This window comes from Mus caroli, chromosome X, assembly GCF_900094665.2.
Source record: "Mus caroli chromosome X, CAROLI_EIJ_v1.1, whole genome shotgun sequence".
NCBI lineage: Eukaryota > Metazoa > Chordata > Mammalia > Rodentia > Muridae > Mus > Mus caroli.
In genome coordinates this window covers 95,107,123-95,121,233 of record NC_034589.1, presented here as the reverse complement: position 1 = coordinate 95,121,233, position 14,111 = coordinate 95,107,123, and the positions used below count along the sequence as shown (strand labels likewise).

The 14,111-nt window shown below is 38.3% G+C and overlaps 1 protein-coding gene across 1 annotated transcript in view; it reads left to right on the top strand.

Annotated features, from left to right (window-relative positions):
- Positions 1-11,653, top strand: part of Tex11 (testis expressed 11) — a 202,376-nt gene extending 190,723 nt beyond the window's left edge. The window contains exons 28-30 of the mRNA XM_021153053.1: positions 744-864; positions 10,513-10,677; positions 11,375-11,653. Coding sequence (XP_021008712.1) covers positions 744-864; positions 10,513-10,677; positions 11,375-11,530 — 442 coding nt within the window. The 3' untranslated portion in view covers positions 11,531-11,653. The remainder of the gene's footprint in view (positions 1-743; positions 865-10,512; positions 10,678-11,374) is intronic.
- The last annotated feature ends 2,458 nt before the right edge of the window (positions 11,654-14,111 follow it).

Below are 14,111 nucleotides of genomic sequence, written 5' to 3'. Positions count from 1 at the left end.
AATAAAATAGTACTATGTATCTTCCTTCTTTCATGTCATTTACTAAATATCCCAAATGATCATAATTTGGTAGCCACCACTCAACTTCAACATTTTTCCTTAATTTTCTTCTGTCTTTTTTCCTTAGTACTTTTAAGTATCAATAATGTTATGTGGTTTTGTTTTTTCAGGAAAAATTCATTATAGTCTTTCTGTTCTGAGAAGTAAGATCTTCACTTTTTGTCAATTTAAGCCCAATTTTAATATCTTTGTCTCCTTGAGGAGGTAGCATGATTGCTTAAATGCCCATCAATTAAATCAGCTCATAAAATATGGCAATGGTGTAATTGCACTGGCAAAATGGTTCGTTAGATGAAGGTACCTGCTGCCATATCTGATGACCTGAGTGCAGTCTTCAGAGAACCAACTCTGGAGAGTGCTCCCCTGACTTCTGCTCACACTTGTGTGCGTTGGGCTCACACACACACACACATTAAAATAAGTTAAACAATTATCTTATGAGAGAAGTGAAGTTGACTAAAATGACAACCAACAACAAGTATCAAAGGAAGGGCTAATGAACCCCTTTTACATTTCCAAAACCCTGTCTTCCAAGATTAGAAGCAAGATCAAAATGAAAGAAGGAGCAGAGGTGCTACAAAGCTCTCAGTGTGAGCTGAGACTCAGAGTTAACTGTCTTAGCCAGGCCAGTGATTTCTTTCCTTACTTTTTATTTTCTTACTTTTCTCTTTTTATTTTCTCAGCGTATGCATGCACAAGTTGATTAAACTTCTGGTGGCAGATGAAGTATGGAATATATCGCTGTATCCCCTAAAAGAAGTTCGGAGCCATTTTAAAAATACTCTAAGCATCATTCGCCAAAACGTAAGTCAAAGAGCAATAGTAATTGTAATTGTAAAAGTAATTGTAAGGAATTGTATATTTGAATTCATACAGAATGATACTTTCTGATAGGATTTTTATGGTAAATTCACATTACAATATAGATATCACCTTAAAAGTATCTCTGAGTTTATAAAATGTAAATAGTCAATTGTAGGAATTTTCTAGTATAAGTTTACTAGTATAAGTATAAGGTTTGGGTCAGAATAACAAGACTACTATTCATCTTGAATTGTTTTGTATTTTTGGAGCCTACCACATTGCACATGTGTGGGTCAATATAAATAGTATCTGTGTTATAAACTTATTCATGAATAAGATATGTAAGATGTTAACTGTTGTTTATGAGAGCCATAGAACAGGAGAGTAAGATGGCTTGCTGAGAAGAATGCAAAAAGCCATTACTTACATTCATGATGATATCTAAGTATAGGTTTAGGATGTAGCTCAGTTTGTACAGTGCTTGCTGAGGGTTCTGTCTCCAACATCACATAGCCAGATGTGGTGGCACACACCTGTAATCTAGTACCTGGAAGCATCAGAAATGCATGGTCATCCTTGGCTACATAGTGATTGAGATCATGAAACTCTGTCTCAAAACCAAGCCAGGTAAAAAAAACCAACAACAAAATCTAAGAATCTTGGCTGTTTTTATATAACAGGATTTGTAAATCACAATATAAGATAGTAAGTAGGATGCCAATCTGATTCAGTGACTAATGAAATCTAGAATTTTCCTGGAACAACTTAATTCTGGCCTATATGAATTTAAATATGAAAATCCTCACCACTGAACAATTTGGTTTTTCTTTTGCAACCTTTAACCTTTTAGGAAAAGGGGGAAATTCCATTTCTAAGCCAGAAGCTACATCTGGAACTTCCAACTGTATTCTATATGCAAACTAAAAATTAGACTTACTGTAACTCCACACTGATTAATCTCTATAGTCTCTGTGAGGCCACAGCTTCTCTGAGGAACTTAGTTTTGCCATTTTTATCAATCACACTACAGTTCTAATCCCTATCACTCTTCTGTTAGAGAGCCTCCTGATTTTTAATTTTCCGATGAGTTTCCTGTCCAGTATTGCCCCTACCTGAAACATGATAATATGCTTAGCTTTCTATACAGAAAATAATTAGTGCTCTTACCCACTAAGTCATCTCGCCAGCCCCTATACCACATTTTTTAATTGGGTCTTTTTTTCTTTTTAGTTCTTTATATATTCTAGATACATCCTATCAGTTATATAATTGATAAAGTTTTTTTTTCTCCCATTGTGTAGGCTGCTAGTTTCTTGAATGATAATGTTTATGAGGTCCCATTTCTTTATTGTTGATCCTAATCTAATTCCTGTGCTATTGGATCCAGTCAGAAAGGCCTTTTCTGTGTCACTGAGTTCAAGCCTATTCCCTGTGTTCTCTTCTATCAGACTTGGTGTACTTGGTCTGATGTTGAAGCTCTGGATCACTTTGGAGTTGAATTTTGTGCAGAGTCATAGATACGGATCTATTTTCATTTTTCTACATGTAGCCAACTAGTTTGACCAGCTCTTGGTTGATAATGCTTGTCTTTTTTCCAAGATATATTTTAGGCTTCTTTTTAAAAAACCAAATGTCTGTTGCTGGGTGGAATTATGTCTGGATCTTGAATTCTATTCCATTTATCAGTGTGCCTGGTTTTATATCAGTGCCATGATGGTTTTTTATTATTATTCCTCTGTAAAACAACATGAAAACTGGGGTGGTGATACCTCCAGAAGTTCTTTTATTATTCAGGACTTAGCTATTCTGGGCTTATTGTGTTTCCATATGAAATTGAGGTTTTGATTTTTGGATTTTTGGGTTTTGTTCTCAGTTTTCATGATGGATTATATTGGAGATTTGACAGGGATTGCATTAATCTGTTAATGCTTTGGTATGATGTCTGTTTTTCACAATATTACTCCTATCAAGCCATAAGCATTGGAGATCTTTCCATCTTCTGGTGGATTTTGTTTTCAATTTTTTCCTTCAGTGTCTTAAAATTTTGTGTTTTTTAAAAATTATCTTTAATCTTTTTTTACAGTCCAGTTGTTACACCCTTCTCATTCTGCCCTCCGACAGATCCTCATCCCATTCCTCCTCCCCTATCTCCAAGAGGATGTACACCCACATACACACACACACACACACACACACACACACACACACACACACAAGGCCAGGCCTCTCCACTCCCTGTGACCATCCACAAGTCTCTTGAGGGTTAGGTGCATTTTCTCTCATTGAGGCCAGACCAGGCAGTCCTCTGCCTGGTTGGTGGCTCAGTGTCTTGAGAGATCTTAGAGGTCCAGGTTAGTTGAGACTACTGGTCTTGCTATGGGGTCACCCTCCTCCTTAGCTTCTTCCAGCCTTTACCTAATTCAACCACAGGGGTTTCTAACTTCAGTCCATTGGTTGAGTGTAAGTATCTGCTTCTGTCTCAGTCAGCTGCTTCTTGGGCTTCCTGAAGGGCAGCCATGCTAAGCTCCTGTATAGCATCAGTAATAGTGTCAGGTCTTGGAGCCTTCCCTTGAGATGGATCCCAATGTGGGCCAGTCACTGGACCTCCTTTCCCTCAGTCTCTTCTCCATTTTTGTCCCTGCAGTTCTTTTAGACAGGGTCAATTCTGGGTCAGAGTTTTTGACTGTGGGATGGCAACCCCATCCCTCCACTTAATACCTGTCTTTCTACTGGAGATGGACCCTACAATTCCCTCTCCCCACTGTTGGGCATTTCACCTCCCAGGTCTCTAGTCTATTCTAGAGGGTTCCCCACCTCCCAAGGTTACCTGTTTCCATTCTTTATGCTGGCCCTCAGGGCTTCTTTCACTTACTTGCTTAGAGTCGTCCCATGATATTTTTGAGGCTATTGTTAAAAGTACTGTTTCACGGAATTCTTTTTCAATCTGTTTGTCATTTGTATATAAGAACACTACCAGTTTTTATAAATTACTTTTGTATCCAGCCACTTGGCTGAAGGTGTTTATCAGCTGTAGGAGTTCTCTGGTAGAATTTTCGGGGTCACTTTTGTATACGATCATATCATCAGCAAATATTGATACTTAGAATTCTTCTTTTCCAATTTGTATTATTTTGATCTTCTGCAGTTGTCTTATTGTTCGAGCTAAGACATCAAGTACTACATTGAACAGATATATACAGTGTGCACAGCCTTGTCTTCTTCCTAATTTTGGTGGAATTGCTTTGAGTTTCTCTCCATTTAGAATGATGTTGGCTGTGGGCTTATCATAAATTGCCTTTATTATACTGAGTATGTTCCCTGTACCTTAGACTCTCCAGGACTTTTATCATGAAGAGATGTTGAATTTTGCCAAAAATCTTTTCTGCATTATGGTGATCATGTGGTTTTTTTTTTCTTTCAGTCAGTTTATATGGTGAATTATGTTTATTGATTGACATGTGTTGAGCCAATCCTTTATCTTCAGAATGAAGCCTATTTGATCATGGTGTATGTTCTATTTGATATGTTCTTGGATTCAGGCTGAAAATATTAAGAATTTCTGCATCTATATTCATAAGTGAGGTTTATTTGTAAATTGGGGGTGGAGGGCTTTGTGTGGTTTTGGTATCAGAGTAGTTTTGTAAAAAGAATTTAGGAAATGCCCCTTCATTTAACTGCAGCACTTAGGAGGCAGAGGTGGGTGGATCTCTGAGTTCAAGACCAGCTTGGTCTACATAGTAAGTTTCAGGACAGCCAGGGATATATAGTGAAATCCTATCTCAAGAACAATAACAACAACGAAGAAATTCCTCTTTTTCAGATTTTCTAGTTTAATGGAGTATAAAATATATGACCTTATAAAAAGAGCAAGTCTCATATGATGTAGTGTTTCTATCCATTAAACAGTAGTTAACCTTCTCTTCAAACTTAAGTTTTCCTTCCAGTGAATTCTGTAGAGCTAGATTGTTAGGCAGAAACTGCTTAAATTTGGTTTTGCCATGAGATGCTTTTCTTTCTCTGTCAAATGTGATTGATGGTTTTGCTGGGCATAGTATTCTGGGCTGGCACATGTGATCTCTCAGAGCTTATAGAACATCCATCCTAGCCCTCTGGCTTTCAGAGTCTGCACTGAAAAAGTCAGATGTTATTCTAATGGACCTCCTTTTATATGTCTTTTTCCCTTGTGGCTTTTAATATCTGTTCTTTGTTCTGTGCATTTACTATTTTGATTATTATGTATCATGGGATGTTTTATCTATTTGTTCGTTTGATATGCATCTCTTTCTTTAGGTTTAGAAAATGTTTTTCTATGATTTTGTTAAAAATATTTTCTGTGCCTCTCACCTATGTTTCTTTCCCTTAAGAAGTTTGGTCTTTTCACAATGCCCCAGATTTCCTGGAAGCTTTCTGCTTGGTCTTTTTAAATTCACTTTACATCCCACTAACTGCCCCACGCCACGTCACCCCATCCCACAATCCTTCCCTTCTCCTCTGAGAGGGTGGAGCCTCCCTGGGTATCCCCAACCCTGGCACTTCAAGTCTCTGCTAGGCTAAACACTTCGTCTCCCACGACTTGGGTTTTTTATATTTAACGTTTTCTTTGACTGAACTATCCATTTTTTTCTACCCTGTCTTCAAGACCTGAAATTTTCTCTTCCCCTTTTATTTTAATCTGTTGCTGAGGCTTATTTCTGAGGCTTTTGTTGGGCATCCTGAGGTTTTTATTTCCAGATTTGTTTCCATTTGTTTATGTTACTTATTCAATTTCTTTGTTAATTTTTTGCTTTCATGTCTTCATTTGTTTTCATTATTTTATTCAACTATGTGTGTTTTGATGGTCTTCACTTATTCATATCTTCTTTAAGGTTTTTGAACATATTCATAATTGCTCTTTGGAAGTCTTTGTGTTGTGCTTCAGCTAAATTGCTTTTCTTGAAGCCTATTACAATGGGGTTGTTAGTTTCTAGAAGAGGCATGTATTTTCTTAGTTGTTTATGCTTGTGGTTTTGTGCTGGAATCTAAGCACCAGGAGTTATGATATTTCAAGTGTATATATTTCATTTTATCATTGTGTGTGTGTTTCATACTTTAGTTGCTGTGACCCACTCTGAATCTTAGTCAAATATACTAGCTGTGGGCTCCCTTAGTCCCAGGTCTAGCATAGTCATTGTGGGTCCCTGTTAGAGAAGGTTCTTTTGCATGTTGGCAGGAGTCACAAAGGGACAGAGGTAGGCTAGAAGGAAAGGCTAACAGGGATGGCAGAAAAGAACTAGGGGACTCTTGGTCTTCACCAAGATATTGAGTCTCTAAGAGATGGAGGAGGACTTTGAGGAGCAAAAATACAAATTTTAACAATACTCCCAAGTGACTTATACACACACTAACACCTTAGAAACTCCTTTAGCAATAGTTTCTTCGCGCTTTTGATAGTCCCTTAGTTTAGGTAACACTGTTGGGATCTAAAAGACTATAAATTTTCATTCTATGACTAGGATAACTGAAAATAGCCTTTGAGGTTAACAAATTCAATGGCTTAAATAGAGTCTCAGTATGTATCTCAGACCGGTGGCAAACCCCTGATCCTCCTGTCTCAGCTCCTGTGTGCTGGGGTTATAGGTGCGCACATCCACACTAAGTTGAATTCATTGTTTTGTCAGTTGAGATATTGAAAGGTTAAACATCTTATACTAAGCATGTAAATATATATAATGGAAAAGCTAAGAAGTGAATCTAGAATTCTTTCATTACAATACGGTGATATTTGGGTTTCCCTTCATCTAAATCTCATATGTCCCTGGTGTTGGAATTGTGGTTTCTGCAAAGGCATCTTGGAGTTAGACTTGGAAACTTGTTTTCTTCTGTTTCTACAGTTTGATTCTTAGTTTCTCTTTGGCTCTTATTTTGTTTTTCTTGTGTTTCCCTATCAAGTATATCTTCCCCAAATAAAACGTTTGTAGATCATTTTCTTCCCCATAAGTCTCTAGAACCTCTTATATTTTCTAAATCCTTACTCTGAACCTTATCCAACTCAAAGCCAAGATGTTCCCTTTTCCATACAGTAATCAACATTGCCTTGTTTATCAACCATCACCTCCTTCTCTTCCTGCTGTGTACAATTTGCACACTATTTCCTGCTACTTGTCTTTGCTTAAAACCCATGTCTAAGAGCCAGGCATAGTGGAACATATTTATAATCCTAGCACTTAAGAGACTGAGGCAAGAAGACTGTGAGTTTGAGATGAGCCTGGCTACATAGTGAGTTCAAGAAGAGCCTGAGATACATAAAGAGTATCTCAAAAAAAAAAAATGGAACAAATCTATGTCTTATATTTCTTAATCACCAGTCTTGCCATGGGTAGTTTTTCCTTTCTTGATAATTTCATTGTTATTTATTATTCTATGCAATTTTACCCATCTTAGCAGTTGCTCAGCCTCACAGATATGGAAATACAAGTACCCCACTATTCCATTGATTCACATTCATTGCTAACTCAAAGATTTTCTTTTGTTTTTAAAGATAGGCACACACACACACACACACACACACACACTGTCACTGTTAGACGCACAAGAAGAGGACATTGAATCCCATTACAGATGGTTGTGAGCTACCATGTGGTTTCTGGGATTTGAACTCAGGACCTCTGGAAGAGCAGTCAGTGCTTTTAACCACTGAGCCATCTCTCCAGCCCTTATTATTTTTTTTTAAGACAAGGTTTTGTGTAGCCTAGCCTGTCCTCAAATCATTACATAGCTAAGGATAATCTTGGACAACTGATCCTCCTGCATCTGCTGTACACTGTGCACATCTGGCTCATTTTTTCTAAAACAGAAAATCTTTTGTGATCTTGTATGGGGAAATGGATTCTTAGATATCCTATTATAAAAAATATCCAATGAAATGAAAATAAACAATTAGTTTTGAGAAAAAAATTAATCATTTTTCTATAAAAGACACGATTATGGAAGTAAAAGGATAACTAAAAGCTTGGTAATAAATGTTGGAGAGAAGAGATTCACCTTTGGGATGAATAAAGAAATCTTACAACTCCATAAAGAAAGCCACATTCTCCTCCAGTGAACAAAGTATAGAGGTTGGCATTTTCCCAGAGAAGATACTCATATGACCAGTAAGCATATGAAAAGATGTTCAGCATAATTATCATAAATGTGTAAATAAAAATATGCAATAATAAGGCAATCTGCCACCTTTACATCCAATAAAATGACTATACTCAAACAGAGAGAAACCACTCTTGACAAATGATTGGTACTCTCAACAGAGACTGTGATCATAAAGTGGTGCTTTGAAAAGCAGCTGAAGTGTGGAAGTGTAGCTCAGTGGTAGAATACATGGCTTTGAATATGTAAGGTCCTGGATTTGATTCTTAGTACTGCAAAAAGAGGAAAAAAAGAATAGCCAGACAGCACCTCAGGAGGTTAGTATAGTTACAATATGACCCAGAAATTCCATCCCAAGAGAAATGCATACAAATAATAACTCATACACAAATGCTCAGAGCAGACTCATTCATACAACAAGAAGACAAATAACCAAAATGTCTTATTGTGGCATTTCCATATCATAGAATATTACTTCATTCATGTAGTTAAGATAACCACCTTCTTACTATGTACCAAATACTGTGCAAGGCTTTGAATACACAAAGGTGAATGACCTTTTGCTGTAATGACACGTCACCCCTGCTGGGTAAAGGAGAAAAACAGTGACATATTAGAAGTGCTTTACAGGGTTATGAACAGAATTTCAGGGAACAAAAGTTTATGCAAGAAGTTGTAAACAATCAAGGTAAATTTCACTGAGATGGTAATGTTTAATTGAGGATTTTATCGTTTGTTTAGTCATTCATTCATTCAGCAAACCTGTGCCTTTTTTGTTTGCCAGGCATAGTGTTGGACTCCAAGGATGCAAAAATGAAACAAAAAATCCTGTACCACAAAAATTCCAATAGACTGGAAGAAGTAAATATATAACATTTCAAAATTGTGGTATAACTTAGAGAAATGTAAAGCTGGCTATAGGAATGGAGAGAAAGAAATGACTAAATTTGAAAAGTAGATGTTTATTTTTTTTTAAAAATATACACTTTAACTTTTAATCACAATATTGTACACATTTTAGTAGTTATAGAAAAGTGAAATACCTTACATCTACAGTGACCTGCAATCATGTTTATACTGGTTAGTATATAAACATATACATCACAAATAAATTTAGGAAAAGCCATTCAAGATGACCAAATAGATACCCATTCATTCAAGAAACAAATATTTAAGGGATCCTTCATTCAAATGCTATATTTTGTTTTGTCCTATTTTGTTTTTGGTTTTGTTTTTTATATTTTGGGCTGGAGAGAGATGGCTCAGCCATTAAAGGCTAGGCTCACAACCAAAAATATAAAAGTAGATGTTTATAAGGTTAATATCTCAGGCAAACGAGACTGCCTCTGACCAAGCTCTGCTAGTGTTCTTTTTGATCACTGTACTGGGGCACCTAATGTCCATGGCACTCTAACAAACCCATAATAATACCTTGGGAACTCATTTTCCCATGTGGTACTAGGGGTGGAATCCAGGGTCCCACAAACTAGACAAGCACTCTGTTACTGAGATATAATCTCAGCTCCATGAAGTCTTTTTAATATGCAGATGCCTTGTTTCCAAAAGTTGCCACGTGTCTTTTAAGATGTGAGCTTTGTCTTATCTCTTCCAACACCCTCATTATCATAGTATCTTATACATAGTATTTTTTATAGATCCAATTGAAAGACAGCTGGGTATGGCAGTATGGCTCTGTATCGGGAGGCTGAGATAGGACGATCACAGCAACCCAAAAATTTCAGAGCAGACTGGGCAAAATAGGAAGGTCCCTATCTTAAGCAAAACAATAATGAATAAAAAAGCCAATGACATCCTTGCCACTCAAGAAGCTTTTCTGAAGTCTTCTATGGCCTCTTTGCCCTCCAGAGCCTGAGACATACTGGGTGAATGAAGGCTTCAGCATGAACGCTCTGTTTCCCATCTCCTAGACAAGGGCAGGGACAGTTGCTCTTACACCACTCCTTTCCACCATTGCACAATACTATGAAGACATTAATGTAATTTTGTCATTAGGGGAGTTAAAAACCATTGACAAGGTTGTGGGGCCATCTCAGAAATGTGACCTTTGTTCATAACTTTAGTAGATTTTCTCAACACTAACGATTAATATTATTACTGTTTCAAGAATAGAAATTCATTCTGGTCAAGGAAATTAGGAGACTCAGTAAAACAATCTCTTGACCATCTTGGGATTGTGAAGATAATTGGCTGAGGATGGCAGCAATGAAAGATCCAAGCAGGATACATACTTTTCTTGCTTCCGGGGGACCAAAACCTGGTTTTCTGAGTTCATTTTCTCTCGGTAGAGGAGGGCCTCAGAGCTTTTTTTTTTTTTTTTTTTTCTATATTTGTGTCACTTCCTAAGACTTCACTGTGGAACATTCTACAACTACCATACCTTCAATGTACTCTCCTGTTCTCCAGGAGCAATCTTTCCTTGGTGCTTAACTGTAATGGGACGTGATAGAGTGTTACAATCAGTAGTGGCAACGATAACTGAAAACACCAACTCTTCTTGGATTTCAGGAAGGATACCCAGAAGAGGAGATTGTATGGCTAATGATCAAGTCTTGGAATATTGGAATAGTGATGTCTAGCAAGAACAAGTATATAGCTGCAGAAAGGTGGGCTACAATGGCATTGGAGTTCCTTGGCCACCTTAGCACCCTCAAAACAAGCTATGAAGCAAAGGTAGGAGGGAGAACCCCCGCAGTGGGTGGCATAACTTAGAGGGCACAGAAGGCATGCCAGGCTCCCATAAGGACACATCCTACCTTGCTTGACTAGGTAAAGATCTTCATCTTTGAAGAGCTCAGAGCTTCTGTAGCAATTCATGTGGTAAGAGGTTGTGTAGTCATTTCTTAGAGTGAAACCAAGAAGGGTGGGGAAGAGGAAACAAGGATACTGAATGGAATCTAATTATGAGGACTGCCAGAAGTGCACTCTGGAAAGATAAATCACTGTCAGTGCCAATGTGTGTGGGTAAGGGCTGGCCTCTGTGCAAACAGTGGCTGGTCAAACAGGCATTTCTCCAGGGACTATTGTGTTTCAAGCATCTAGACCAGCTAACCAGGGTAGGTTTGGTAAGGAAACAGCCTTGTTACCAAATAAGAACAACAATTTTTTTCTGTTTTGATTACCTCCCTTACTAGAGCTGCCTGTTCCTAATTAAACAGGCCTACTGTACTGAGATTCCTTTTCCCAATAGCAACTCAGATCTCAGACCTCAAGGGCCAGACTTCTGTGCCATCACTGTGGATCTGGGAAGCTTTCCCACACTGGTTGGTTTTTTTTTTTTTCTTTCTTTCTTTGTTTCTTTCTTTCTTTCTTTCTTTCTTTCTTTCTTTCTTTCTTTTTCTTAAAGTCTGTCTGCTGTTTTCTTTCTCAGGTGAATCTTCTGTATGCCAACCTCATGGACATATTGGATAAAAAGATGGATTTAAGATCTACAGAGATGACTGAACGATTAAGAGCACTTATTGTTCCTCCGGAGGATCCAGGTTCAGTTTCCACTACCAACGTGGCAGCTCAAAACCATGTGTAATTCCAGTTCCAGGGAATCTGATACTCTCCTCCGGTCACTGTGGGTACATGTGATCAAAGTAAAGAGTGATTTTACTTTTCAGTGGAGAGTCATAATGATTGAAGGAGGTTGTAGAAAGCAGACTAGCTCACAGCAACTTGAAGGTGTATATTCATGAGCTGCTGACTATTTCAGTGTGTGTCATATATTCCCTTGAACTTTTGTTTTCTTAAGCCTTGTTGACTGAAATTTTCTCAAATAAAAGCATTTTGACTTTCACCCCAGTGATCAGCTGATTTCTAGAAGAAAAGTGAATGTTCCTAACTGCTAAGAGTTATATTGAAACAGTCCATGCTAGGGCAAGACGCCCCATGTGAACAAAATGGAAGTCCACTCCTGCCGAACCTCCCTAGGCTGAGAGAGAACAGAGCCATAAGCATCGTTGGGAGGGCCTAGTGGTCACTGGCTTCTGAATTTATCAGATTCATGAGATCTTTCTTTGAGCAGTCTATTAAAACACATCCTGTGCTCCATAGTCAGAACCTGTCGGAGTGGGGCACTGCGAATGAATCCTATCCTATGACTCTTCTTCTTGCCTTATACTCAACAAAAATCTGTTTCCCAGTAGTAAGTCTGCTCTTTCCATTGCAGGGGCCCACTCATCATCACCCCATCATCCAGCCTTGTCTTCTTTGGGTTCAGTATCCTTTGGCCTCTCGGTCATTCCTCCTATGAGCCGGTCACCTTCCTTTCCCTTCCAAGAAGCAATTCTCACACTTCAGAGAGGGTTCAGTATGCTCATTCTGCCTGTACTAACATTCAGTAGTACCACATTGCACTCTCTCTCTCTCTCTCTCTCTCTCTCTCTCTCTCTCTCTCTCTCTCTCTCTCTCTCTCTCTCTCTCTCTCTCTCTCTCTCTCTCTCTCTCTCTCTCTCTCTCTCTCTCTCTCGATTTCTATTCTCTTTTTAACATCTCCAACCACTGGTTTTGGAATCCTTGCATATGTACTAAAAGTCATGGGTACGCACAAACACCTGCACCCTTCATCCAATGGATGTGGCTGCATTGCTGTTTGCTTGCTGTTTCAGTCCCTTGAGATTGTCTCGCAGACTCTCAGGAACAAGTGCTCTTCTGCATTACATTCATAGTGACCTCTCAACTTTTTCTAACCCATGAACCACCGAAATGCGTGTGTCAACCATCTAGCATTATTGGGAGAACATTGAAGGTGCAATTGACACAGAGGAAAGATTGGAGGAACAATCTAGCAATTCTGGAATTGAAGAATGTCACATGCTGGACAGGTGACATGAGGACACGCCACCATGAACCTTCTAACTATGGTATTCAATCACTCAGTTTTATTTAGTTGCTATGTTTTGGCCACTCTGCTCCTAGTTCTAAAACCTGAGAGAGATTTTGTTATACATATTCTCAATGATATTTAAAATTATGTTTAATATTTTGTTATACACATTCTCAATAATAATATTTAAAGTGAATTTTGTGAGATGTGATGTATTTGAAAGTAGACAGATTTCACAGTTTCTTATGCATGTGTCAGGACTTGATATCTGAGTTTAGTCTTAAGTATAAATGCTTCTTATTCATGATGTCTTTGCCAGTATAACTTTCTCAGATTCTTAATAGGCTTCTGAAGTCTCCACTTCAAACTTTGCATGCTGATATTTTTAAACAGAATGAACTGTGTACAAGCCATTTAGTCAATTTTCCATTGTGACAAATATCTAAGAAAATTAACTTAGAGGGAGAAAGATTCATTTTGGCTCATACTTTCAGAGGTTTCAGTCCGTGGCTGCTGGGCAACTCTTGTTGGCTCTGGTCACGTGGCTAGAACATCATTGTAAGGAGTGCATGGTGAGACACGGAGAGTAGGGAGCCAGAAACAAAACATACCATTTAATATACTCACAAGAGTGAGTGTATTAAAAAACAATCCAATCGACCCAGAACAATAGTGGAAACATCAGAATCAGAAACCCAGCAGTGGTTCGGTTCTGCCATGTGTTCCACAGGGCCATTGACAGCAGAAGTCCTAATAGTCCTTGAGAAAGTCAAGATCAGAAGCTGCGCTTAGTTGTCTTGTTCTTTTCATCTCCTGCAAATGACCTTAACATTTCAGAGCACAGACTAATGGCTTTGGAGCATGAACCGAAGTTTAGGTCAGATCTTTCCTGCTGATTAGGTTCTGTTTACCCACTTTGGACAAGCAGAGCCACAAAAGCAGTGTTCCTGGTCACGTTGCTTTCCGTTGCCCACCAGCAAGCACTCAGTGTCAATTTGCCCTATTATGGACTGAAAGTTAAGATGGTCTCTGCCAGGTTTCTCCAGTGTAAGGTTAATTGATAAACATTTTGTACTTAGTAATTAGTAAGTAATTATGACGTCCTTGGGGGAAGGTAATTTGAGGCTAAGTAAATATCCTGTTCCTCATTAGTATTCACAAGCAAGTTTTTGCACCAATTGATAAGTCCTACCTGGGTCCATTTTACTGCAGTGGCTTGCCAATTGTTGGATTTTCTGTCTCCATTGTTCCCTCTCCTAGTTGGCTTTAACAAGATAAGGCATGTTCTGCCTCT